The sequence below is a fragment of the Tyto alba genome, unplaced genomic scaffold, assembly GCF_018691265.1.
Source record: "Tyto alba isolate M040663 unplaced genomic scaffold, T.alba_DEE_v4.0 Super-Scaffold_14, whole genome shotgun sequence".
Lineage (NCBI taxonomy): Eukaryota > Metazoa > Chordata > Aves > Strigiformes > Tytonidae > Tyto > Tyto alba.
The window spans coordinates 24774675-24801732 of record NW_024881276.1 but is presented as its reverse complement, the minus strand read 5'-3'; the positions used below and the strand labels follow the sequence as shown (position 1 = coordinate 24801732).

Sequence of the window (27058 nt, the reverse complement as noted above, 5' to 3'; positions counted from 1 at the left end):
GTGACCTTGAAAAGTTGGAGAGAAAGCTATTTGCATGTGTGCTTTAGTAAATATCTCCAAGGAGCCTAACGAAAGCTCTAATCTCAAACCACCTTCAAGCGTGCAGTAATGACAAAGGGAAGCTCAAAACCATGAACAGGGTAATGCGCTGAACTAATACATATTCACCGCCGCTCATGTGGAGGCTGCATCAATCAGTTCTGTTTCATTCTTCATAGCCTGATCCAAGACAGGTCATGCATAATCTTTTTCTTTTCGCTCAAGTCTGTGCTGGAGACTGGTGGTTACAAGTTCTGTTTACCAGGCAGTGCCCCTGAAATTGTTTAGCTGATGACTTTAGTGTAGTGTGTTAGAAAGGATTAGTTTCATTGTGGGCATGTGCACATGTACAAGTTTTTCTTGTTGAAACCTTCTGGGGCAAATCTATGCTAGGATATATTTAGTAGAAAACCCCAAAGGAACATTTTTCAGACTTGTTTTTTTTTCCTTTTTTGTTAAACTGTTTTTTTGGTTTTTTGTTTTGTTTTTTTTTTTTCTTAGATGAAAGGAAAAGGGAAGAAAGGCAAGGTGAGAGAATAAGATTTAAAAAAAGACAACAAAACTTTGCTAGGATTTCTAGGGAGGAAAGCATGCAAATCCAGGACCACAGGGTCACTTAGAAATGAGACTGGAAGAGAAATAAGTAGGTTGCACAGTCCCACAAAGCAGGACCAGCTGGACATAAACCTGCTGTATTGCAGGTCTGAAATGGTCCAAATCTGTGGCAAAAACTCCCACACACCCCCAAGCCCCCCCTCCCCACAATAGCTTGCTTTTTCCGTTCACCTTTCTCAGTCTCTGTAGTTACAAGATGGCAGAGACCTGTGGAGCACAGGTGGAGAAACACAGAAAGCTTGCAGTGCATGCAGAGAAAAGAAACAAAAGAAACACAAAAAAAGGCTGATGATGTATGAAGTCAATAACTAAAGCTTTTCACACAAGCTTCTGCCTTAATTACTGTATTTAGCGCCACTGGCGTAATCAGGAACATAGCGCTGTGACTGTTCAGTCAGTCGTGACAGACCCAGCACGGTATAACCTCATCCCCACTCCTTACCAAGTTCCCTGAAGCCTTTGCAATATCATCCTTCATTCTCCAGTCACCCTGCAGCCTAGAAAATAAGTCAAGGATGGATACTGGGATACTGAACTGTATCAGTACGCTCTATAAGCTGAAATGACTAACGCTAATATGACCACATTATAGCAAATACCTGCAAGCCACACGAATTCCCAAAGCTAAAACCAACCTGGCAACCTTAACTCTGGATATGTTTACATATTACAATTCCTTGGGAAGGAGATTTAGCTTAAAAGGTGCCCTCCTGCCCTCCTTTATGCTGCTGTACATATAGCTCCCTCCACCCAGCTGTGACCATCTCTGTGTTTGCCCGGCTCTGCTCTAAAGCTAACTTTGCAAAATGACCTGATTTAAAAACTTTTTTATTTTTTTTTTAATCTATATTTTGGGGTTGTTTTTTGCAAGCTAAGACAATTTAGAGATTTTGTTTCAAGTATGCTCACCAAAAGCATTGGGCTGGCGGCCCAGAGGGCTGTAGGAGTTACCTCTGGGAGCAGGAGTGGTGGTGAGCTGCTGGGGAGGAGAAGACACGGACTGCACAGGATGGAGGTACCAGCAAAGGGATCAGAGTGTAAACTCCTATTCATCTGCCACTTAGTAAAGTTAAACCCCTACCCATCAGGGATGTGACTGTCCTCTACATGGAGGCATTTTCCACCACTTTGACAATGTAAAATGTCCTTGAGGGGACAAGTGACATTCCTGTTCCCTTTAAATTGAATGCCTTGGTTGCAAAGGGATCTAGTTCTGCACAAACAAGGATCAGATAGTAGTTCTCGTTATGACATGAAGTACTTGGGCTGTGGAATAACGCCAAGTTCATGTTGTTTGGGAAACCCCATTATTATTACACTCCTTTTTAATTTCCTGACTTCCTGGTGCCTTGTCTTCCAACCTGAACTTTGCATTCTTTTCTCTCTTTCCCATCACTTAGTTACAACTAATGAAAGGGGGAGGGGGTAAACTTTAAAGAAAATTTCAATAAAGCATCGAAATTCCTTACCAGTGGTTGTTATTTTCCAGTTTCCACCCAAGTTTAGCAGTCTCACTCTCAAATATCATTGCAGACGCACTGCATTTATGCCAAAGCTCAAGGGATTTGTTCAGAATGAAAATGAGGTGGAAAAAAATATATCTGTCCAGCTAATTCCCCCATTCTTCCCCCTCCAAAGTCCATAGGCACCTAGCAGCCCATCCCAGTTGAAGCTGAACCGCACTCCCAAGAGAGGAGTGTGAGGTGATAAACACCAGGAAGGACGGGATTGGGCAGGGCCATCAAAAATGGGATAACAGGAATTAGCTGAATAAGTAAGAAATAAATGTCCTATTTCTGCAGTCCTGTTCCTCATCACTGTTCTGCAGAAAGAGTAAGTAACTAAATTAAGCAGAAGAACCTTTAGGAGGAATATGACGGGAAACAAAATCCTGACAGCAAGGCCTGTTAGGCTCCGAAGTGGTCCCTCAAGGGAAGCAGCGGACGCTTGACTCATTTGAACAATAGACTGGACCAAGCGCTGGAAAATATACAGGAGGGAATAAATCTGCATTAGCAGAGGGATGTCTCGGATGATCTAATAGGTTGTTTCCATCCATAACTCTGGGATTCTGTGACAAGACCTTAGCCAGAAGAGGGCTGTGGCAATATCACAAATGGACACACCCATATTATGTACGTTGGAGCTTGGAGTGACCAATGTGTTACATGAATGACAACTCATATTTTTGGAACATTTGCGTATGTAAACCACTTTCCATCACCCATAGATTCTGGATCTGGCTTGTGTGTGCACCTCACCACCCAGTCCATGTCCTATTTACAGGGTGAGGGAAGAGAGCTGGGACATCTGTGCCTCCTAGTTGTTTTTCATAGTTAAAATACTTGGTCTAGACCCAGCTCACTGGCTTCTGGGGCCTTCCAGCTTGTCTTTTTTTCTTCTAGTGTTTATCTTTTGGGGGGATCCATTCAGGAATTTTTGTGGGAAGAAAGTGCCCACAAGCCTCTTGATCTTAATCCAGGAACAACAAAATGTAGGCCTTTCTCCCTGCACCGCAAAGAAAAAATCATAGTACAGAAGTAAATAAACAAACAACAAAGACTAAATGATCTAAAAACCAGTGATCGTCTTGGTTTATAATAATGCACACACAATCCACCTGCTAGGTTTTAATACCCTTAATACCCATGTCATCCCTTTAAGGACTTTAATTCTCGAAGTAACCATCCTCTTCTCCTCACACGAGTACCATATTAACATGAGGAAGCAGGGACCTCTTCCCCAGCAATGGGAGAGTTAGCATTAGACATTCCCTTCCTTATCTCCTTAAAAATAAAGCTCTCTTTCATACCCATGCACGTACATGCTTGCACACCACTTCTGCTCGCTCAGCCAAGTTACTCCTCTAAACAAAAATGAGGGTTCGGACAAAAATGAGAGCTCCCATCCCTGCGCTCCTTTGTCTCTCCAAGAAAAAGGCCCCGCTTCAAGCCTTTCTCTGCTCAGTGCCACCAAAACTCAGCACCCTCCTACCTTCCTTCCACCTGGAAGCATCAGGAGCCACAGGGTGCCGGCTGCTGCCCCCCACGCCCCAGCAAAGGGCAGCCAGCCTGCCTGCGGTTCCCCCTCTCGTCACTCACCCCCACAGAGAGGGAAGAGCTCAGCGGTGGAGTCCACCAAGAAAAGTTTCCCTTGCTTTTAATGAGTCCAGAAAAGCCTTATTAGCCCCTCAGTACCTGGCACTGCTGACAATAGGTAATAATCGGCGAGCCATTTAGGCACAGAAAGAGCTCCTGAGAGTGTCATTATTAATTCTGGGAATATAATTTTGTGTGATACAGAGAAATCACACTGATTCAGGCTCTGAATGCAGCACAGGGACTTCAAAGCACACAGTGTACGTGTGTATTCACGCATACAGGCGCGGGTACATGTGTGCATTCCCTCTCCTGATGCCTATCAGCCAGGGGAAAGGAGGTGAGCTAGTCTGTACTGCTCCAGTTTGACTGGGCATGTCTACAGCCATAATCACATCTGATCCCTTGTATTGCCCTGCCAGACGCCAGCACTGATCAGCATAATGTAGTGGCAGCTCTCGTTTCCCCCTGCCACAGCCAGCTCCTGCCAGCAGGACACAAACACCAGGTTGCCCAGGCATCTCAAAATTCAGCCCTTCCCATTAGGCCTGAGGAAATAGCTAAGATTTCTGCAAGTGTTTAAAAAACAGAGGTGGACATTTAGCAAGGTCTGGAGCCCTCTGGAATTCTACCCCTCACCCGCCTGGGTTAACCCACTCTGAAAATCCCAGCAAACACCTATCTTGCAATTTTAAGAGCTCCGGTCCTTTTAAAAGGTGGTCCCTTCTGGACCAGCCACCAGCTTGGCCCCAAGGGCCAGATGCAGGAACACAAGGACAGGGAGCTCTCCCTGGCTTCTGCTCCAGCCCAGCCCTTGGTGCTGGCACATGAGGGTGTCAGGAGGAACACGGTTTGTCTCTGCAAAGAGAGGGAAGTCTTCTCTTGAACACTCCAGCCAAGTCCTGTTTCAGTGATGCAACTGGGTTTGAGCAGGCAGGGGAGTGACTAGGACAGTCTCAGCACACAAGGTCTTCTGCGAGTGCAATTAGGAGCTGCTGTGATTTCCTCATCAACTCTGGTAACGGCTCGCATGGCAGGGCAAAAAGCTGGTAATGCTGGAAGCTTTTATGCTTTTTAGTGAGATTTTATTCCTCCATCAAACAATACACATCTGAAAGTATGAACTCAGAGATCACTAACCCAGGTGAAAGCCAGCTTAGTTCACAGGCAAGGCTTGGCAGTGTTGTTAGAGGCCACGTGCTGGCACATCAACCTCTCTGCGGTGAGCTCCAAAGCACCCTGTGTCCCAGCCACATGTGCTGGACACCAAGAAAAAGCTGAATACCAACACACAGCAGGCAAAATAAAAAAAAATCCCCAGCCTGCCCGTGTGGCTGTGGCACACAGAGCAGGCGCCCGCAGCACCTCAAATTCATCAGCCAGCAAAACCAGTGGGAGAGGTGCTGCTGAGGTGCCTGGCTCTTGCTCACTCTGCTGCACAGAGAATGGATGTTTAAGGGCACATCCTGCCCTGAGGAACTGGTTAATCCCGCTTGCTCGAGGGACGAATGCAGCCGGTGACTTGATTGCATTTACAGTGTTAAAGCCAGTTATTGAATCCAATTAGTGACTGTTGGCTGCTTGTGGGGTCCTGCAGGCAGAGAAACGGATCCACCCTGAGACCAGGAGAGTGCTTACGGGCTTGCAAAACAGAATCTGTGCTTGAAGAGCGACTGGGTATTGCTGCACCCCACAACTCCTCTGTGTCTGCTACCTGACAGTGGGCTGGAGCTGGGAACAAGTGGCTTTCACAGCTTGTGACTAACCCCAAAATGTGCCGAGGAGGCCCTTTGCGTAGCAAAACTACTCATTTCTATTTGAGGACAAACGCTGAGGTTATGACAAAAGCCCAGTAGTCCCAGGCAATTTCCCCTCACTTCCAAAGGTCCAGCAGCATGTACAACCTCATAGCCCGATTGCACCAACACCTCCATCACAGGACCCACAGTTCCTCCTCCTGCTGCCTGGGACCGTCCCAGCATCTCCCAACACTTGTGCCATTCATGACAGGTAGCTAGTGGTAGAAGAGACACCAGCATTAAATGCACCAAAGCCATCCAGAGAGCTGCTTCCACCAACAAGGGGCACAAGAAGGAGACCAGGTCTCTCATTCCCCACAGCAGCTCTGGTGTTCATGCCCCTAGGCTGAGACGCAGCTTCTCCTCCCTTCCCTCTGGAGAGCACACCTCCCACCACACGTTGGACTCCTGATAAACAGGACCTCCTTCCAAGCAGCAGCCCGGCGTGCAGAAGTGGGCTGAGTGACCTGAAGTCACCTAGTCCCATCAGATCTCCTGTTCCTCTCTGCTTCTCGCTGCTCTCGTGGGAACATGACCGACCAGGACACATCATTTGGATGCCTACGACTCATCGGGTCTGCTGTTTGGTGATTTACAACAGAGATTTGAGTAATTAAGAAATAAAACTACATTTCTGTGTCAAAGGCATTAGGAAGACATTGCTGTAGCCTTTTAAAACAATCTTACCTCAGCTAATCCACAGAGAAGCCTTTACTCTCTCCAGGACAAAGATCCACCCTCTCACTCCCATATTTACTTGAATTCAAAGTGTCCAGTCCTCCTTCTGCAGAGAGTTATTAACCAGCCCACCTCAAAATTAAGACCAGTACCCCAGTTTTTCTCAGACACACCAATAAAGGGAAAGGAGCATGGGTCATATAAATAACTGTCTGATCTGTCTAGCTTTGCAGTTTATTTGGTGGCTCTGTATCCTTGTTCCTGTTGTGCTCACTTTCCATGAACAGAAAGCAAAAATGTTCGTGTGCATAAGTGTTCCTGGAAATCTAATTTTACTTTTTCAGTAAAAGCATGCTACCATGCAAGGGTTGAGCAGGAAAAAACAAAAAGACCCTTAGCTGACCACTGCACAACTACCTTCACTCAGTCCAAAGAACAGAAACTGTGAATATATCTCAGCAAATATAAGAGTAATGTTAAGCAAGCAGGACAAAGCAGATGAAGTTGAATTATTTGCTACTTTTGTTTTTTCACATGGCGTGAACAAAGGTGTTTAAAGCTCAATTTCTACAAGATGTTGCTTGCAGGAAGAGATTCAGCAGGTGGCTGGGGATAATGTCTGTGAGAGGCCCTAAATACCCATCTACCTATTGAGTGTGTAGACAAGCTCACCAAATTATAATGTTACCTTACCAGGAAATGGGAAAGAAATGATCAGCAACGATAGGCAAAAAAGCACTTATCTAGAATTTCTAAAATCCCTTCCAGCTCTTGACTAAGATGTTTTTGTTGTCACAGAATAAACCAAGGACTAGTAAAAAAAACAGTTGCCCAGGGTAGCGGAAAGGGACGTAAGACAGAGGAGAACTAAAAAAGCACCCCAGCATGATACAGGAAAAGCTCCATCAAAAATAATGACTCTAAATTCACTGCCTCAGTAGCTGAAGAAAGAAAGGATGAGATTGTCTGGCTCTGGAGGTCAGAGCCTTAATGTGCTGCTAATAGCATTTATATCATAAAGCAGCTTTGCTGCATTAGCTTTGATTTAGCAATGCCAGTTTACACCAGCTGAGGAAGCGATCCATAAATTCAACTCGGCATCTCTGTAAATACAGTGAATTTACACAAGGAGGGCTTGGTCATCTCTGGAGGATGTAAAATGGGGTGCTCTGGGCTGACCTGGGCACTCCCTGGTGCCCACCCTGCTGTCACTAATTGTCACCTGCCCACGAGGTGCCAAAGGGACAGCGTGTGGGCTGTGAGTCTCAGCCGCTGGCCATGTAAACCCATCTGTCCACTCGCAGTTCTGCTTGATTTCATACCCCACTCCAGCAGCTGGCTGAACAGGGAATGAACCTCAGAAACTCTCCAAAACGCAAGTGTCAGTAGAAGAGATTTTAGGACAAAACAATGTAAGTCATATTAGCGGATCGCTGGGACCAGACGGTTTTACTCAAGAGTTCTGGGGGAACTCGGACTTGAAACTGCTGACCTATTCAGTACAATACCACAGAAGCTGTTGAAATGGCAACGCACCATGGGAATGGAAGGTGGCAAATGTTACATTCATTTTTAAAAAGGGCTTTTAGAGGCCATCCAGAGACCTGTGGGATGGAAAGCTGGGCAAGGCGAATTGACAGAAAGTATAAATAAGAGCAGAATACTAGATATGTGATAGAATGGGAAAGAGCAAAGTTTGTAGAGTGAGAGCTCAGGCATCACAAATCCATTCATGTCAAGACCTGGGCAACTCAGCCTATTTGTAAAAGTTCCAACTGCAGCCAAATGGAGAGTAATCCCAGAAAACTGAATGGCATGTTGGTGAAATGACATATGAAACTTGCCAGAAGCAAATACAAAGCAAGGAACGTGAGGAACACCAACCCTAGCCATACAAAGACCATCAGGGGCTCTAAATTAACATCAGTCAGGAAGGAAATCTCAGAGTCATTGAGTTTGCTGAAAACCCCAGCTCACTGCTCAACAGTTGCCAGTGAGGCAAAAAAGACCTTTAGGAATGACTACAGAATAAAGAGAGATTGAAAGACTGCTAACTTCTAGGATACCCCTGCCTCAAACACGGGGTGCAGCTCTCCATATACTGAGGAGGATGCAGAAGAGATGTCATGGAATCATGCGACGGTTTCCATGGGTGGGGAGCCTAACTACAGTAGTGTTCTGCTCGGTCACCTCAACAGAGAAGGGATGTGCAAGATGTCCTGACAACTCATGAGCAGCGTGGAGGTGTGAACAGGAAAGCATTACTCGTCATGTTTGCTGTCACAAGAGAAAGGCAGCACAACCCAATCTATTGGGCTGGAGGTCTGATACAAAGAAAAGGAAGTTCTTATTTCACGCGATGCAAAATTGAATTATGGCACTCCTTGTCACAGGATGCTGTGAAGGCCAGAATTATAAAAGAATCCCAAAAGGGGTTAGCCAAATTCTTGGAGGCTCGACCCATCTGCAGCTGTTAAACACAATGATCCAGATGCCAGTCAAAAATTCCCTTAACCACAGTCTGCTCTCTACTGAGCTGGTAATACCACAGAGGGATTGTGCTATGCTTACCCTGTCCTCACACCCTTTCTCTAAGAGTCTGCTTCTGAAACAAGCTGCCTGATTAGCTTTGGTCTGAGCCTCTATCACTGCATAAGACATTACATACGTTATAAGACGTGTACTAGAAACTGGAATTTATTGCAGGTGATGATCAAGTTTGTTCACTTCACATGAATGTCTTGCCTTTGACAGTTGCTACTATCTGATGCCTTGGCAGAAATGCATTTCTGTCCTAAAAATCTCTCTATTGTGCCCCTGGCAGTCTGTACCAAAGACCAGCTCTTTCCTGATCTCCCACAGATGCTCTGCTAAATCCATAAACCATGACAGTGGATTACCTTTATCATTGATTTAACTGTCACCACTAAAAGTAGTTAGCAGTCATGAAATAAGCCAGCAACTGTATTTGAAACAATGTCCTCCCGAGGCACATATTTCCTTTTATCAGTTCTTAAATTAATTCTCCCTCTTTGCATGAAGCATGCCTTATTCTCACTTTGCAGGATGAGTAAAACAGAAGTACTGATCACTTTCTATCTCATGCACCATAATTTTGTACGCTCAACTGCTCTCCCTTCTGCCACTTCTCCTTTCCAGCTGACACAGGCCAAGATTACACGACGATGGCTTTCACCGTGAGGAAATCCTTTCCTCACTGAGGTGTGACTGCTGCTCTGGACACAGCAAAGGAGAAAGTTGTGGGTCTGGGGACAAGTTACACATCTCCTGCTGGAGGGCAGGAGGGCTGGGACAGGTGAGAACCCCTCACTACCAGGACTGGGCCACAGTGGCACCAGAGTGCTCGGTTTGGTGTCTGCTCTCGGCTTGCTCTGTTCAAAAACAGCCTGTGTTTTTCACTGCTGCCAGCCTAGCATCTCCTGCCAGCTCTAAGCATTTCATTTTTCAAATAAAAAAAAAAAAAAACCAACCCAAAACACAAGGTTTGATCATTCACTTTTGGGTTTATGCTAAACTTGCCAGCATCTGTTCCATCTGAAAGGGGGAAAAAACACCAATCCCAGACTAGGAAAGAAAGGAAAAGGAACTAGGTACCCAGTTGTTCGTGAGAAATGAAGCCAAGAAAAACAGCATCTTGAGATATATTAAAGACAAAAACAAACGTGGTAAACAGGAGCAGAGACAGATTTCAGAGGAAAGGCAGGAAGACAGTGACTAAAGCACCAAGAGTGAAACAGTGTACACATGGAAAACGAGTCCAGAGTCCCAGGGTTTCTTTGTTCTTGTTTTTCCTACCATTTCACAGAAATCATGATGCTGTCGGGATGCCTCTATACCCAAGGGTCAGTGATGTCAATGGAAGTTGGTGGAACTGCACTGATTTATATCCTTTAAGAAGCAACTTTCTGAGATTTCCCAGAATTACTGGGGTTTAAAATAATGCCCTGAGAACCCAGATGAAAACAGCAGTTGAGATTATTCTTAAATCAGGTCATACTAAAAGTTAGATTAAAAAATAATTAAAAATACCTCCATTATTTTTTAATAGTTACAAAATGACTAACTTTGGATGGTCACATTGAAAACACAACCCTAGAAAAAAAAATGCATGACGCTTTTTTACCAGTTCGAGTCATGGCAAAAGCATACAGAGCTCTACAAATTCCAGCTCAGCAAACAACTCCTTTAAAAGGCAAAATAAGTAAATATTACCCCTGTTGCCCCCAAGTTTTTGCTTAACTTTTTGGATTTACCTTCCCACCCCTCTCCCCTTTCTTCAAAACGTGATAGGCAGATTTGAAAATAAAAACTTCAGAACGAAGATCTTTTCTTATTATTTTCCAAAACCCCCATCATTACTCGTTGGGAAGAAAAAAAATCCTTTTTTTCCTGAGTGTTTGCAAGTTAAACTAGGGGTCAGCAAATATTTAGAGGTCCCTTTGCAGATGAAACCTCACCCTCATTCTAACTGCATGTGCAGAATACAAATCCCTCTCCTGTGTGCATGCTGTGTGGATGACAGCCCAGGGCTACGCACATCTCTCAGAGGTGCAAAGGAAACACAGAGTGAAGTAAAACCAGGGAAGAGACCGAGGATCTGGTTCCACAGTCTAAGCAGCACGGTCAGGCCAGTCTCTCCTTCCTCACTCTCCCCCCTGGCCTGGCTCCACAGGCCCCATCCTCCTCCAGCTGCTGGCCACCCGCCCCCTTCCACTCCTTTGGGCCATTCCCTCCCCAGCCCACGCTCGGTGAATAACACCTCTACCAGCTCCAGTGCCACCGGCTCAGCTCTCGGCAGCTCTCGCTAGAGCCGAGGTGCACCCCGGGGTGCCAGCGGGGACCTCCGCCTGTTGAAGCCAGCCAAGGCATCTCTGCAGCTCAGGCCAGCCAAGCCTGGACCTTCCCAGTGTTTTTTTAATTCTCAACTTACATTTTAAAAGAGGAAAGCCATCACCCCTCGGATCTCTCCCTCCCTCTCTCTTCCCCTTTGCTTTTTTTCCATCGCTGCCTTAATCTGGCTGGGGCCTCTTTCAGATCAAGGGGACAGGGACAGAGTGCTCATCTGGTAACAACTAAACCACGCTTGACCATTTTCACTCTGCAGCCCTCTCTTAATGTCAGATTTTATAACCCGATTACTACAGACTTGGGTTAGATTCAGACAGATTGCCTACCAGCGAAAGGCTCAATATCCCATTATCAGATTTGCAGGCCCACCATTCCTCTTCATTTAGTATGTAATAGAAAGTGTCAGTAATGACCTATGGACTTACGCTTTAAAACGAGTCTTTAACTATGCAAGTCTTATGTACATTTCAGGAGAAAATACTCCACAGAATCATCTGCAGGACAACAATTTTAAAACATTTTTTATTTAAATATTAAATAAAAGACATCGACTAATCATTTTGGTGTACACCTCTCATTTTAACATAAGAAATAAAATGATTGTTCAGTCATGATAAAAAATAAACTATACATCTTAATTAAACCAATCACATAGTGTCTTTAAATACCCTATTGCATTGCAGTCTGCAGAACAGCACTGTCAAGATATCTACAAAAACCCCAAACTTTAAAATGACCTCTTTCTGCTCCAGCAATAATTCCAAAGAGGTTCTACAGCAATTGGAAAAAAAAAAAAAAAAAAAAGTACTATGAAAGTAAAGTGCTTGTCATTGCTCAGGACAGGAAACAAAAGAATCTGTGGCCTTTTGATCCATGGCATTAAACAAATATATTGAAGAGGAAATTCTGCGTTTTAAGTATGTGTGCTACCCCTTACAAAACCGAAGGCAAAGTTGCTGCTTTGTGATGAGCTGGCTTCTTGCCCTCCGCTCCAGCCATCTCCATGCAATGTTTTTTGGGGTGGTGTTTTGTTTTTTTTTTTTTTTTAAACCACTACAAATGAGCATGAGACTTTGGTGTTTTCTCTGCTGCAAGGCACCACTCATTAACAGAAATTCAACTCAAGACATTTTCTCTCACTTTGAAGCGTCCAGACCACGTAGCAGCAGTGGCAAGCTGGAGATGCACCAATACAGACACATGGATGAAGAAGTTGTTTATGGAGAGCCACAGACAGAGCCACATGACATCTTCAACCCTTCCTACTCTCACCAATTAACCTGGTCAATCTTTGGCTTTTTTTTCTTTTTTTTTAAAAAACAAAACAAAACAAACAAACAAAAAACCCAGGTATCTATATTATTTGAAAATGCGTAATACTGCAGGTTGCATGAAGCCAAGGTAACTTGAAGGCACCCTGTGTCACACTAGGGAGATGTGTCCTTTAGACAGAATGCAGCTATTTTCTGACATTCGGATGGCAGCTTCCAGCCAAGCTGGCTCACTGTTTGCTCACCTGCTTCCAAAGTCTGCATGCCCTACCCGACTCATTTCTGTAGGAGCACAGTCTCTTCTCCCCCTTCTACTCAAACATAACCTCTGTTGATACCAACAGAAATCATGCTCTGCCTTGGAAGTGGAGTGGGGTTTAAACCAGAAACACAATATAAGCATATTACAAAATATAAAAAATAACTAGTGTTATATAGTTTCCTGCTTCCTATTTATATACATATACAGCATTAAAAACCATACGAAAAAACACCTACCTAATCCAAAAACCTCATTTTGCTAATATGCCAAAAACAAACCAACCAAAAACAAACACCCAAAGATTGTGCTGTTTTACTCACTTTTAATACAGTTTTGTTCAGAAATAGCTGTACTCCATTAGAGTAAAATTCTGTTCTAGCCTATTCCTTTTGTCTTTGTCAGTATATAATTATAACCTCAATATTGCACATTTCCCCAAGAGTCAGTTCTGTTTGGACCCTGATAATGAAATGCATAAAAACATAATTAGCAGCGGAAATAACAATGTGCAGCACTAAGAAATACCCCTCAGGCAACTTTGTAAGCAACCTCCGGGAGGGCTTTTCAAAAAGAAAACCCTTCCCATCACCCCACCAGCACTAATGCTTCCCTCCTCAGTGTCTCTGCAAGAATATGAAAAAAACTTAGCATTTATAAAAAGATTCCTAAAGATTATTCAGACCGACAAAATATATGAATGTGTGCACGTGTGTGTATGTATACACACACACACAGCACCCCCAAACATCCCTGCAAAAGATCAGACATTATGCAGTTTGGATCCTGATATCAAGGGATACATTTTCAACAGATTACTTGCTTGTGTACTAATTAAAAGGGCTTTTTAAGCTTTTCCAGCTGATGCATCAAGCAAGAAGTTCACAGTTTTCATTTAAAGTATATGTATCTGGGAGGTGTGGAATGGGGATGTTGGTTCCTTTAAATAAAATGAGTGTTAACAGGAAGAAAAAAAAACAAAACAAACCAAAAAACCCCAGCAAATGGCAATGCTTCCATTTTTGTCTTCTATGAATGCATAATGCTGCATGCCACTGGTTTTCTGTTTATTTTCTTTAAAAGAGGTAATCATCTTCACAAACCCATAAATGAATATTGTGAAAAAGGGAGGCTCTGGTCCCTTCTTTGAAAAGCCACTCCCTGCTGTGTCACCACTACTGACAGCTGCTAATCTTGCATAACAGCAGAGCTGTATTGGTCTGACTTGAGTACAGTACCGAAGAGTTCTTCCCCAACCACATCCCTCCCTGTCCCCACAAATGCCCCACCCATCTTCCCCACCATTATTTTTCCTTTAAAAAATTCAGTTTCTATTCATATTTGTTCAGTGCAAGAATAGTAGAAGCAAAAAGACATACATATTGCTTGTTTCAGTTCTACAAAGTTGCTAGCTTTCTGAGCCAGACAGCCTCTTCACATACTTCAAAATTTATTGCTTCTGAGAGTCATTCATCTACACGACACCAGCCAGCCATGGACCCACACACGCCATGGAACAGGGGTGAAAGTTCTTCGCAACAAGAGCAGTGTGAGCTGTAGCAGCCGGGCTCTCATTTGACCAGGACGAACTTCCCTAACTGGTTGGAAGTCAGGTCCTCCATCTCACAATCCCCATGCTGCAGAGTGACAGCATCATAGCTTGGAGACTGCGCAGAGAAACCCTGTTGCTGAGAGAAGGTCGTGCCAACAGGAGAAACGTTGCTGCTGATGTACAGGTGCGTGTCTAAAAGGTGAGCTGCTGAGGACACTGGTGACACGCTGACACCAAAGAAATGAGGTTGGAGCAGTTGGCTGTTGCCAGCAAAGGCCAGCTCGAACGAGTTCTCTCTCTGTAGCTCTGATAACAGAAGAGAATTGGATGCTTTGCAGGTACCTACAGTGTCAGAGGAGGGGACGCCACTTGTTGCGGGTGTCTGACAGGTCTGGGGACATGCTGTCTGGAGTAGCTGGTGATGCTGGAGCTGGAGCATTCTGAACAAAACCCAAGGGTGGAAGAGGTTAACTTGCACCGCTAGGACAGTTTGATGTTTTTCTTCCTCCTTTCTTGCCCCTAGCCCTGACCATGACTTTCCCCTTTGTTTCCTTGTCTCTATCAAACCCCTCCTTACCCAGCCAGTACAATTAAAGCTAGCTGACCATGCCAGGTCAATGTGTTTTCGGTTGGCTTTTCCTCATGTTGGAGGGGGAGACTATCACCAGAAAGTTATCTAGTCACCATTTGGCCTGCTAATAATAGATGTTCTACAGACAACGTGTGCAGATAAACCGGAAACTCAATTTTCCATCTTGCTTCTATGGGAATGAAGAGGTGCCACCACACATGACATTTGAGGCCACTGGAACTGTGCCTCCTTTGCGGGCTGTAACTTTTCCAAATTACAAGGTCTCACTTCCTTGCCATGGGAAAATTACAGGAGGAGGCAGAAGAGGAAAGAAATCATTCCCAAAACTAACAAAGAAAAACACAGCTTGCAATGGGGAGAAGTAATGTTTTCCCCCACAGTACCAAACTGCTTCTCAATTGAGCAACCTCCAAATATTTGGATGCCGAGATTTTTAAGTGGAACTGCACATCCTGTGTTACGTATGCCAGTGCAGGAAGCCACAAAGGAAGCCAAGCAATTTATCTGCAGCCACACAGAAAAGATGAAGGATAGGAATGCCCAGTGATCGAACTCCCCAACCTCTTCTGCTGTGTTTACTACTCCTCGCTTGCTCCTAACCAAAGTGAACCCAGAGAAAACAGCAAAACTCCTCCCGGCCAGCTTCTCACCTCTGCTGCTGTAGCACCTCCTCCAGGAGGCTTCTGCCCTCTCTGCTGCTCCCACTGCTGCTGTACATGCAGGTGTTTGGCTGCGTGTGTTGGAAAGGGCTCATGGCACTCCTTGCTGCCCGAGAGGAGGAGGACTGACACACCTGCCGAGCAAAGCCTTTGATTTTATTCAAGCCGAGAAACCCCTTGGCTCGAGCATTCTTCCGCAGCTGCTGCCTAAAAGCCTTCAAGCCTGTGGGACATGAGGAAAAGAAATGCACTTTAATCCTTCTTAGCATTTGCCTAGGAGTCTACACATCAGCCTTTCTAGGCAGCTGCCTTCATTTGCATGAGAACTGCACTAGAAGAGACTGTGACTCTTCAGTTCATGTTCACCTGTCCGCCTGATGGTCAAAGCAAAATTTACGTAATGGCACAGGGTTTGGGGACAGCTGCACCCTTGTGTAAATGGACACATGCACAGCAAAGGAGAAACCTGATAGAAATTACGTGTACTCTGTATTTTAGGAGGAAGGCACAGCCTGCCATCCCACTCACAGCAGCAGAAATATCTTCACGGGCATGCTGAATCAGTATCTGAGAACCTCTCATCTAGGCACCTTCCCCGGGGCATCCGACTCTCCCTCAGGGACCGTGAATACAAGAGGCGTAATAACCAGGCGGCTGGCTGGCCTCACTGTAACACCAACACGGGCAAGCAAGTATCCCTGCATGCTACCCTTTTCTAGTGGCAGTCGGAAGGGTGCAATCCCCCAGCAATAAAGCAAGGAAGACATTACCTTGAGTTAATGAGGTATCAGATGCTCGCCTTCCTTCTTGGAAGCTGACAGGCAGGAGAGAAGCACCTCCCATGCAGCCCTGGGCTTCTAACACTGGAGCGTCAGACTGGGAAGCTAGGAAGGGCGACGTCATCCTTGCTGTGGCTGGGCTCCCCGTCATTACTTGACTTGCCAAACAGCTGCTCAGGGCCACTGAGCTGTCATTTGAAGATGAAGTAAGGCAGCTGTCTGAACTAGTTCCCTCGGTAGGGCTTGCAGAAGAGGAAATGACTATACCTATGGAGGGGAAGGAAGGAGAGAAAGAACGTTCCCAAGATGAGTACAGGAAGGACCAAACGTGACATCAGAGCCTTCTGCCCACCTACACTGGCACTAATAAGCACCTGAGAGCTGGAGAGGTGTCTGGCAACTCCTGTTGTCGCAGGGTTTGATTCCAGCAAGGGGTCATCAATGAATAACCTAAGTTTGGACTCCTGTCCAGCTGGCAGGGTGCTGCCAGCAACTCCAGCACCACCAGGCTATGCTGGATCAGGCCTACAGTGTTTCTTTAGCACAACAGCTCTGACACAGGATTACTGTTTTGTGAACAGTTTTGCCTATTTAGTTAACAGGGTCTGGATGTGTACCAAATACAATTAGCAATGACCTTTTTTTAAATTCAGGCACCCCCACCTCCCCAGGTGCCACAGTGGAAGCAAGCAGAGAAGGGTTATGTCCTGCTTGTGAGAACGCTCCCCTCTAAGGTGATCTAGATGAAATACAACAGTGCAACATCTCTTCCTTCAGGGCTGTGCTTATTTATGAGAAGATAGAACTGTGGAGGGCAGAGTACAGACCCCTTTTCCAGGCCTTCCCATCCCAGTGAAGGTAAAATCAGCACATACTCTCCAGGCATTTGTATGCTACAGCACTCCTCCTCTGTCCTTTTCCTCTAACTATGGACACCCTCCATTTCCCCCGGACTTACTTACATGGAGGGGCATGCTGATAGAAATGAGTGGTCACTTCGGCCAGTGTGTGCCTCCTGCTGGTGTTGCTAGGGATGTGGATGGGGTGGTCATAGGCCTTAATTTCATCTTCCAGCTCCTTCTCTTGCCTCACTTCTTCACTAATGGTGGTCTCCAGCAGGCTGTTGGGGGAGATGGAGCGGTTCCGGAAAAGCCCGTTGAAGTTGGGATCCACAGGAAAGAACACGGGCTGCAAAACATGTCAGACCACAGATTGAAGGGTGTTTTGCTTATTTCTGCACTGCCTTTTAATGCTCTTCACAGCCCTGTGGCGTGTCTTCAGTAGGCGTACTGCTTGAGAAGCTACTATGACACCATGCCCACATCCCAAACAAAAGACTGGAGGGAGAGAGCAGACTCATAACCCCTGTTGTTTTGGATTGGCAGAACAATATAAAAAAAAGTTACATAGAGTTTAGCTGAGAACACCAACCTGTAATGGATTGCTCATTTCACAGTCCATTTCTGCCTGCAAGGACGGCTGAATCAGGTTCTGAGGTTGCTGGTAAAGCAGAGATGATCGCAGGGTTTCACTAGTGAGACTGTCCTGAGGCATCTGGAGAGAGAGAGCGATGCACAGAAGCCATCACATACACCGCAGTTCCACAGGACTTTTCAGATACTGGTGGTTCAAGGAATTTCAGAGACACCTTCCATGCAAGCTTTCTCCACATACTTTCTATGAAAATTAACAAAGCTAGTTTTTCAATGCCAACACAAACACAAAACTCCTTCTCCTAAGTCAGGCAGTTTAACTGGAAGTGCAATTTGAAAAAGCACCCAGAGCACACTTTAAAGGGGGTGAGGGGTGAGGAAAAGAAAAAGAATGTCAGAAAAATACAGACTGACTCATGAAGTACTTCTGAGGATCCTACCTATCGGGTATGTAACAAAGTGTAACTGATCCATGCCTAAGAGGGCAAATTTCCTTGAGAAGCCTAGTCTTCTGGCTCATCATTGACCTGCACCGGAGGCAGCCTATTTGGACCATGACCCACAGTCACTTCTTAGGAAACAGGCCATTAGTATTCAAACAGCCTCCTGCTGTAGAACAGTAGGCTGTGTCCTATCAGAGGGCAGCAATACCAGAATTGCTTTTCAGAAGGCTGAGTTACCATCTTGTATTTTCCCATAGCAAGGGGCAGCAAAAGGAGTGCAAATGGGTGCAGCTTCCCAGGAAGTAATGCCCTTCCTTACCTCAACACTGCTGATCTCGGAGCTCCTCGGCCTTTGCTGACGGCCAGTTGCTGGACGACTTGATAGCTGGCTGCTTCGATACTCCTTGAGGCGCTCCAAGAGCAAGTAATAAATTGCAGCAAAATGGTTGTAGCTGCTGTTTTGCAGAGACTAGAAGACATTGAAAGGACCCTTGAGTTACAGGAAGGTCAGTATATAAGCAGCCAAAACTCATCACTAAGGCCTCATAACAGTGTACTCAAAAAATAAGTAAAAGTCCAGAAGGGCAGTGAAGATTTTACTACACTGTGACACTGGATCATGGCTAGTCACTGAATGATGTACATATCACTGCACTATTGGCATCCTGGTAGTCACTGAGGATGTATCTAAGGGGCAAGCACTTCTCACCTCAACAGTTCTCTGCCTGTCGATGCCAAGTGTTTGCATGATCCCAAGGACCTGCTCATTGTAGTCACCCAGGTTGGAGTTGTAGTTTTGTATGGAGAAGGACAAAGACTGCTGCTGCTGAAGAGACGGGTCAGCTTGCATCCACTTGTGCTGCTTTATTTGGGAAATGGTTATTCGCTTGGTTGGGTCCACAACCAACATCCGTCGGATTAGTGTTTCACAGTCTGGATGACAAAGACAAACTCATGAGCAAGGGGTAAAAACAACAGCCCAGCCCCAGGTCACTGCTAAGAAACCTTCTCAGCAACAGTGTATGATGTCTGTGAAAACAGGAGTTAAAGGTTTCTGAGCAGCTGATGCCTGATCTGACTATCAGATATTCAAAACAGTACAAGAGATGACCACATACATTTCACAAAAGCAACACATCACTACAGGAAATGAAGCTGTACTGGATACCAGCAGGTCTCAGGTGGCTTTGCACCTTCTAGGAGAGCTAGTTTTAAGTGGATGCGGGTTTAAGGATGTTACATCCACTTAAAAAGAGATCAGAATTTAGTACAGAACCCCACCACATATAACTTTCCTGGTCCACATATACTGCTTATTTGTTTATAACCAGGGAATCAAAGCCATTAATGGCTATAACTGATAAAGGTCACACTTCAAAAGATACTCTTCCCTTGAAGGCAGAAGCACATTCCCTTGTTTTCAAATCCAAATCAGATAGAGGTGATAATACTCTTCAGTACCTTTTTCTCACCAGACTGTTGAAGTGCTCAAGAAACGGTGCTAAGCCCCGCTATTTCTGCTCTCCTTGACAGCATAGCCACACTGAAATATACCCCTTCTGCTTAGTTAAAATATCTTAGGAGAACTACACCCATCTCAGCATTGCAGGCTAGTGTCATTAAAATCCTGTCTTCTCTCTTTTGTGAGTGATTATTTCTCCAGCTAAGGTGTCAAGTATTTCTGTAACCCATAGAGATACTCTAAGAAATGAAACAACAGCCTTTCAGATGCACCATAAAACAGATCCCAGAAAAGAAAATGTGTGGAACCAGCCCCTCAACTATAAGGGCTGCCCTTCAGAAATTACTGGATATGTAAAGACAAAGTGATCACCAGACACAAAACCATTGCCCCAGGAAGAAACAGGACAGCTTTTCCTTTATTTGTAGCCCCTTTTCTAACACTAATGATCTGAAAAAAGCACCTTCGGACATGAAGTAAGGGATGCGGAACCGCCCCTCCAGCACTCTTTGCCTCAGAGTCGGTAAACTGGGTCCATCGAAAGGCAGAGAACCACAGACAAGGACATACAGCACCACCCCAAGGCTCTGTCAATAGAAAACAGCACAGCATGTGAGTGACTCCAGTAGAAGCAATGATTTTGAAAGCCCACAGACCCTCACGAAGCGTGAAATGCAATTTCTAAGGAATATTGAGCTCACCCATATATCAAGGTGAGGTCCTTCATATTCTTTGCCTTCAAAAACTTCTGGAGCTGCATAAGGTGGGCTTCCACACCAAGTAGAGAGGGGCTCTCCCGACTTGTAGAAGTTTCCAAAGCCAAAGTCTGAAATGAAGGTAAAAGTCTGGAGTAAGACATAACTCAACAACACACTAATATTTCAGAAGTAGCAGAAAATGGAAGGAAGGGAGCAGATGTATTGTTTTGTTCTCTGCCTATTCATTTAAGCTATTTTGTCCAGAGGTTATGTTCAGAGAAATATCAGTGACATTTGTTTTATTTTCAGTTACCATAAATACATTTATAGGATCATCCTACAGAGATTGAATTTGACTACATGCCTAATGTTGTTTATAGAGTAAATGCGTATTTCTTATTACCTGCTAACTTGATATTCATGTTAGCATCTAGCAAAAGGTTCTCTGTTTTGAGATCTCTGTGCACTATGTGGTGGCTGTGACAATATTCCACTGCTGAAAGAATCTGCCAGAACTTCTTCCGTGCTTCGCCTTCACTTAAGTGCCCATTGGAGGTCAGATGATCTGCAAGACAAAATAAAAGAGGCACAGGATTTAGAAACACCTGGAGGAAATTCTTCATAATCCTGCAGGTGCTGCAGTTGCTGTTTGACAGCTGACAACACCAACCCTGGATTTTTACTCAGGAATGACAACAAAGCCATGGTTTCTAAATCTAAAGACCTGTTAGCTCTGGCAGTGAGAACTTACCAAACATTTCTCCATTCTTTGCAAACTCAGTAACAATGTAAAGCATATCCTTTGTTTCCATAACCTGTGAAGACAGGAAAGGACATGCTTAAAAAAAAAAAAAAAAAACCAAAACGCAGGTCTCTGTAGTTTCATTCATTTTCCTAAGTGTATTCTCAAACATATCAGTTCAATTATTTATTTGCTAGAGCAGCTGGCAGTAAAGGCATCTAATTTTGCACCACAGTGTTCTTTCCAAGCAAACTGGTAATGAAAAAGATAACAAATCAATGCTTATGTGCCTATAATATACAACGGCTTCCCATGCCATTGTTCTTCTCACCATTACCATGCCACCTAATCTCCATGAGATAACTGATGAGCGTTTCAGTAATTTCATACTCTTCCCTGAATTCCTTTTTTGTTAAAATATGCATGTGTAGTTTTACAACTCATTTGATGTATTTTGAACATGCAAAGACACTTAAAGTTTACATAAAGTCGCCTTTGTTTCAAGGCTAGCAGGTACAAAGATCAGGAGAGATATTTGCATCTCAGACAAATCAAGAAGCAGTATCAAATACCCTGCTGCCATTTGGTGTTGGCCGGGGACGTGGCAAGCCTCCCATGCAAGTGACAATAGGCTGCTGTTTCTGTCGCGGCAGTGCTTGATGCACATCAACAACTGTCAATATATCGCCCAGCGTTCGCTTATCAATCTAGTACCAACTTCCATAGATACTTACTAATTTTTTTTTTATTTCCTCCAAAGGAAAAAGAACTAAAACTCAAAGAATGAATGAGAAATGCTGAGCATTTCCAAATTCATCTTCAGTTACTATGGCACATCTTTTAAACGTTGCATTTCAGGGTTTAAAATACAACATTCCCCTGGAGTTGGACTCTCAAGGAACAGATATTTTGCTTTGGAAGCAGAAGGCTCACAACAGGTTAACAATCAAAAAAGCGTCAATGCTACTTCAAAGGCTGCAATTTCCAGGCTCCTAACATGTAACCTTTTTCCTAAGCCTCTTGTCCTCCCCTCACTACAAGTACACACAGACACAAAATGAAAATAAACAAACTGGGAGCAAAGGAAGAGAGGTTCCCAGTTTAAAAAACTGAAGGAAAGTGTTCTGGGAAAGTTGCCAGCTGGATGAAATTAAGACGCTGTGCTGAAACTAAAACAATGATGAAATAATACAAGAACACACACCCTACATTGGTATGTCATCTAATTCCATCCCTGCTTCTCAGTCTCCACCAAACAGGTAAAGCATCAGTTACAACAACAAAGAAAAGAAAACTTCACTGAAAAGAAATTATGGTCCACTACCAACGTCATTTGCTCCATCAAGTGAAATGGTTCAACAAGATGGAATTTAACCTGCTTTTCTAAAAGCTTCGAAATAGTATTTTCACCCACATCATTCCACGGAAATGAAACCAACCGAACTGTTAGAACGTTTCTGTATATCCTATATTGCCCTATGGGCAACAATGACGTCAGATGTTAACACAGAATAATTTTTGTTATGATGGTTAATACTATAAATATCAAGCACTTCGTGTGTGTCAAGGTCTTTAAAAATAATGCCTTGCTCAAGCACCTGCCTTACTGGCTCTTCAGCCTTACATGTTAATTAAATTAAACTTTTTTTTTTCTTTTAAAGCTAACAAACCCAATGGTAAGAATGCAGCTGATAATAGTATTTACTACGGCAGATGGACTTTCAGACCTGCTGCTTCACCCATCTATTCCTCTCTCACCCCTGCCCTTCTAGACAGGTCCAGACAGACTGTGATGCCTCACCTTCTTCTTAAACCCACATGGCACTATTTAAGATGATTAAGGGGAACTTACACCAAATGCTAATTTGATGGAACATTTTGAATTTGCAAAGCAGTCCTTGCTCACTAGACAGAGGTGATCCTGTGTTCTGCACTACACATTAATTTGTTCTTACTGTTAAAAATACCCACCAGTGCAGAAACTGATCTAAACCAAAATTCATGTTATGAAACTCTTTAAGGGGAAATATATTTAAAATTCACTTTCAAAACTACACAAACTGGAACAGAATAACCAAACAAGCAACTTTTTGACATATTCTAAGATACCAACGTTCACGTTTTTTTTATTTTCTACTTAGAATTCTGATTCTTAGAGTTCTAATTAGATTTTCTACTTAGGCTGATTTAGTTTAATTGTTGTTGATTTTAAATCCCTTCCACTTATGGCAAACTCAACTTTTGTGCTCTCTTCTCTGCTATCTTACATGAGTTTAAGTCTTCCTCTTATCAAAAGCACATAAGAAGTTCCAGTCCTCTACACTGGAAAAGCAGAGGACTTAGGAAAGGCAAATTAATCATAGAAGTTCAGATAAACAGCTCCTCATTCTGAAACAAACTTCAGCCAGGTTTTAACTGTAAATTTTACAGTGCATTTTGTCAAAAAGCTGTCTAGTGTGCCAGAACCTTGTTCAAAGAACGATGAATGACTTTAATAAAAAAAAAAAAAACACAAACCCAAACCAGGTTGCTCTTAAAAAGTATTTCAATATGCATTCTCTCTGAAAATATTTGATGCAAAATCATGTGCAAGATAAAAGCACAAACATATCTCAACTGTGTACTGCACTTCAAAGCTGACCTCTTACCTGATATAGCTTGATAATGTGGGGATGATTCAAAAGCTTCATTATCTGAACTTCTCTATAAATCTTCTCTAGATTGCTTGGGTCTAACCTTGTTTTGTCTATTATTTTTATTGCAACCTGCAGATTTAAAAAAATAATAAAATAAAACAACCCCAGGCATTACAAAATAAGTACTCTTACAGTTAAGGTCTCAAAAAACACAACCCCAAAACCCACCTCTCCCTCCCACCCCACCCTCCCGAAAGACACACAACTCACAAAACCCAAATAAAGTAGCTTTTTAAAAAGTACAGGCTTGACAAAGCTGATTCTGTTTTTCTGAACTGCACAGAATTCACAACACAGAATGTTTTAATTTTTCTTTTCTACGTCAAAGGATTACACATAAGGTAGTGAACAGAACTGCAGAAATTAGCACTGGACAGGATTCGGTAAATCTTTTAATCCATCCCATGCCAGAGAAAACCAGATTCCTGTAACAGACTATTTTCTACAGTGGTGACTGATATGATTTGGACATGCACTAGAAATATAAATACGGTTGGATGCCCATTAATACATTATTTCCACAAATTAATACTGAAAGTTCTTTGTTCTCGAAGCGTACACAGCGAATGAAAAACATTAAACCCGTCTAAAGTCTTCAAAAGATCCTCCGTTTGTTTCTGTCCTTTGTTTCTGTTCATTTGTTGGACTCTTTAGCAAACTAACCCGGAGTAATTCAATGAAGCCACCGTAACGCTCAGAAGCGTTGGGTTTTTGTTTTTTGTTTTTTGTTTTTTTTTTTTTTTTTTTTAATACGCTCTTGCTCAGTTTTAATTTCACGTGAACTCCACGGAACACCCCGGGAAAACTTGCAGCTCCTCCGCACCGTCCCACCAACTATAGTGGTGTGCGGTCAGCGGGGCAGGCTGAGCCCGCCGGACTTCGCCAAGCTTGCTGCCGCTGCTCCCCGCTCCCGCGGGCCGGGGCCAGCCGGCAGCAGGCTGTGTGCGGCGGCAGCCCAGCGCCGGGCTCCGCGCCCCCCCTTCGCCGCCGCACCCACCTGCGTTTTGGTCACCCTGTGCCTGGCCAGTTTGACCACGGCGAAGTTGCCTTTTCCCAGGGTCCTCTCGATGTCGTAGAAGCCGACGCGCAGAGGCCGCTGCTGGGTTTGTCCGGCCGCGGGCAGGGAGGTGCACTCTGACATGATCACCATGGCTCAAGGCGGGTGGCGGGCAGCGCACGCCGCGCCTAGGAAGGGGGCAGCATCCGCGCCGCCCCGGGGACGCGGCCGCTCGCACCTGCACGGAGACGGCCACGGCACAGCCCCGTCAGCCCCGCCCGCCGCCGGGCCCCGCTCACCGCCCGCCCGCCGCCGGGGCCCCACGGCGGAGCCGCCCCCGTCCCCGTCCCGAAGCTCCCGGCAGCGCCGGCCCTGCTCGCTCGCCCCGCCCGGCGCCCGCCCCGCGCGCCCCCCAACCGCCGCTGCCCGACCGTTGGAGCGGCCGTTGAGCCGTCGTACCGGGCGGGCGCGCTCCGCGGCTGCTGCTGCTGCTGCCGCCGCCGCTGCCGCCGCCGCCGCGGTGGGGTGTGCGCGCGCACGGGTGTGCGTGTGTATGTGTGTATATGTGTGTGTGTGTGTGTGCGCGTGCCTGCGAGCGCCGGGGGGCAGGCGGGAGCACGCGGGATGTCCCAGCCGCTCCCCCCCGCCCCCCGCGCCCCGCTCACGCCGGCCCCTTTCCCCCCCCACCCCCTCCCCCCACTCCTCCCCCTCCTCCCCGCACAGCCCGCCCCTCCCTCCCCGCCTCTTCCCCCCGCCCACCGCCGAAAGCCGAGACGGGGCCCATTGACGTCACTTTGACGCCAGAGAGACGCGCGCCCAGGCGCGAGGCTGAAGGAGAGCGAGACACCGGGCCGTTGCCAGGGAACGGGCGGCGCTGACGCGCGCGCTGATGGAGCCGTCGCCCGGGAGACGGAGGGGCGGTGACGTCAGGGCAGAGGGAGGGAGGGGAGGAGGGGGCCGCTGGGTCTCCTGTCCCCCCCCCCCTCCGCTTGGGGCGGGGGGGGGGGGGGGGGGGGCTGGCTCTCTGCTATCACGTGACGCGTCCTTTCTCCCGGCGGGGTCGCCCCCTGCCGGCGCGCCTGGCCGCGGCGGGCGCGCGAGGCGCCGGCGGCCGTTATCCGTCCCGTGGCCGCTCCGCCCGCCGCACGGTGGAGGGGGGCGGGGGGGCGAGGTGGCAGCCGCGCGCGGGGCACCCCCTCAGTGCCCCCAGCGCCCGAGGCCGCCGGCAAGCAAGCAGCCCCCGCCCATTTTTTTTTTTTTTTTGCCTTAATCCCCACGCACAAGGAGGTCTGCGGCCGCCCACCCTTCGCACCAAATGCCCGCGGCGGGATACTGACCCGCCTCCCCCCGCGCAGGACCGCTTCCCGCTCCCGTGGTTTCCAGAGCGTGATGGAGGGGAGCTGCCGGGGGCTGCTGTGGCCGACCATCCCCTCTGGCACCCCAGGCTGGGCCAGGCCGGGCTGGGGACAGCAACCCTCTGGGTCCACCGGCTGGGCACAGCCAGGAAGGGAAGGAAGCGTCCATGCATGCATGCGTGCAGTCCTGTGATACTTTGGCAGCTTACTCATAATGTTCTGGATACGCCTGCAGTGCTATTATCTCCGGTCAGTGTGGAGGTGAGGCTTGGGAAGTTACCGTTTTGCACACCGAGGCTGATGGAGGCCTTTCGGGGTTGAACCTCAGCATCCTGGAAGTGCCCAAGAGGTTCCCCTCAAGGTCAAATGGGAAGCGGCAGAGGCACTGGGTTCAAACATGGAGGTCTTCAGCCTTCGCACAGCAAGTGACCAAAATGTTTGTGCATTTGGTCTCAAATTACAGTTTAGCCTTGAAAATAAGTCTCAAATGATGCCCGCCACATCTGTTATTCAACTTTACCCTCTCTATTAGAGTAAGCTTAGGCTTTTTTCAGACAAGTAATTCTCCAGTCAGCAGTTGGGCTCCGGACTGGAAGACCGCTCGTCTTAGCCTGAACCCCTAGCCTGACCATCGTGGCCAATGGGGCACACTGGTGACCTGGCCCTTCCATCCAGAGTCACTGGAACTGCCTGAAATAAGGCAAGGGTGGAAGAGGTACAGCTCTGCTTCACACTGAAGTTTTCACAGCAGTCAGTGCGATTGTTTTCAGCTGTAGTTGGTGGTCTCCTCAGGGTCCATGAATGACTTCCAAAGGGCTCGAGGGACCCACTATGGGAGGAAAGTAAGCTTTTTGTCAGTTTTTGTAAAAAAAAATAAAATAAAAATCTAAAGACAGGATGAGAAAAATGCAGTGCTCTATATAAATCAAATTACATGATACATGAGCTGTGTGTCATCAGCACACTTGAGAGACGTCGATCGGGACATTCGAGTGAAACAAGCAGGACTTCTGCTTCTCTTT

At 45.9% G+C, this 27058-nt stretch overlaps 1 protein-coding gene across 2 annotated transcripts; it reads right to left on the bottom strand.

Annotated features, from left to right (window-relative positions):
- Positions 1-11605: 11605 nt before the first annotated feature.
- Positions 11606-25336, bottom strand: SIK1 (salt inducible kinase 1). Of its 2 annotated transcripts, XM_042788881.1 has the most exons (14): positions 25141-25335; positions 24682-24919; positions 23637-23753; positions 20998-21061; positions 20650-20811; positions 20250-20374; positions 20012-20135; positions 18796-19019; positions 18406-18555; positions 17642-17764; positions 17173-17398; positions 16202-16477; positions 15423-15654; positions 11606-14620 (listed from the first exon to the last, which is right to left on the bottom strand). In XM_042788881.1, the coding sequence occupies exons 2-14, from the start codon at positions 24832-24834 to the stop codon at positions 14200-14202; spliced, it is 2397 nt and encodes a 798-aa protein (XP_042644815.1). In that variant the 5' UTR covers positions 24835-24919; positions 25141-25335; the 3' UTR covers positions 11606-14199. The 2 variants fall into 2 exon arrangements, with proteins under 2 accessions (XP_042644815.1, XP_042644816.1); XM_042788882.1 differs by lacking the exons at positions 11606-14620; positions 15423-15654 and having other exon boundaries at positions 16314-16477; positions 17169-17398; positions 25141-25336.
- Between the last annotated feature and the right edge of the window lie 1722 nt (positions 25337-27058).

What these genes read in the sequence shown, in the direction of transcription:
- SIK1 (XM_042788881.1), bottom strand. Translation starts at nt 24,834, where the DNA reads ATGGTGATCATGTCAGAGTGCACCTCCCTGCCCGCGGCCGGACAAACC. An exon ending in ACAGGGTGACCAAAACGCAG is followed by an intron (nt 23,754 to 24,681) that starts GTGGGTGCGGCG and finishes TTAAATCTGCAG; the next exon opens with GTTGCAATAAAAATAATAGA. An exon ending in CCCTTACTTCATGTCCGAAG is followed by an intron (nt 19,020 to 20,011) that starts GTGCTTTTTTCA and finishes TTTGTCATCCAG; the next exon opens with ACTGTGAAACACTAATCCGA.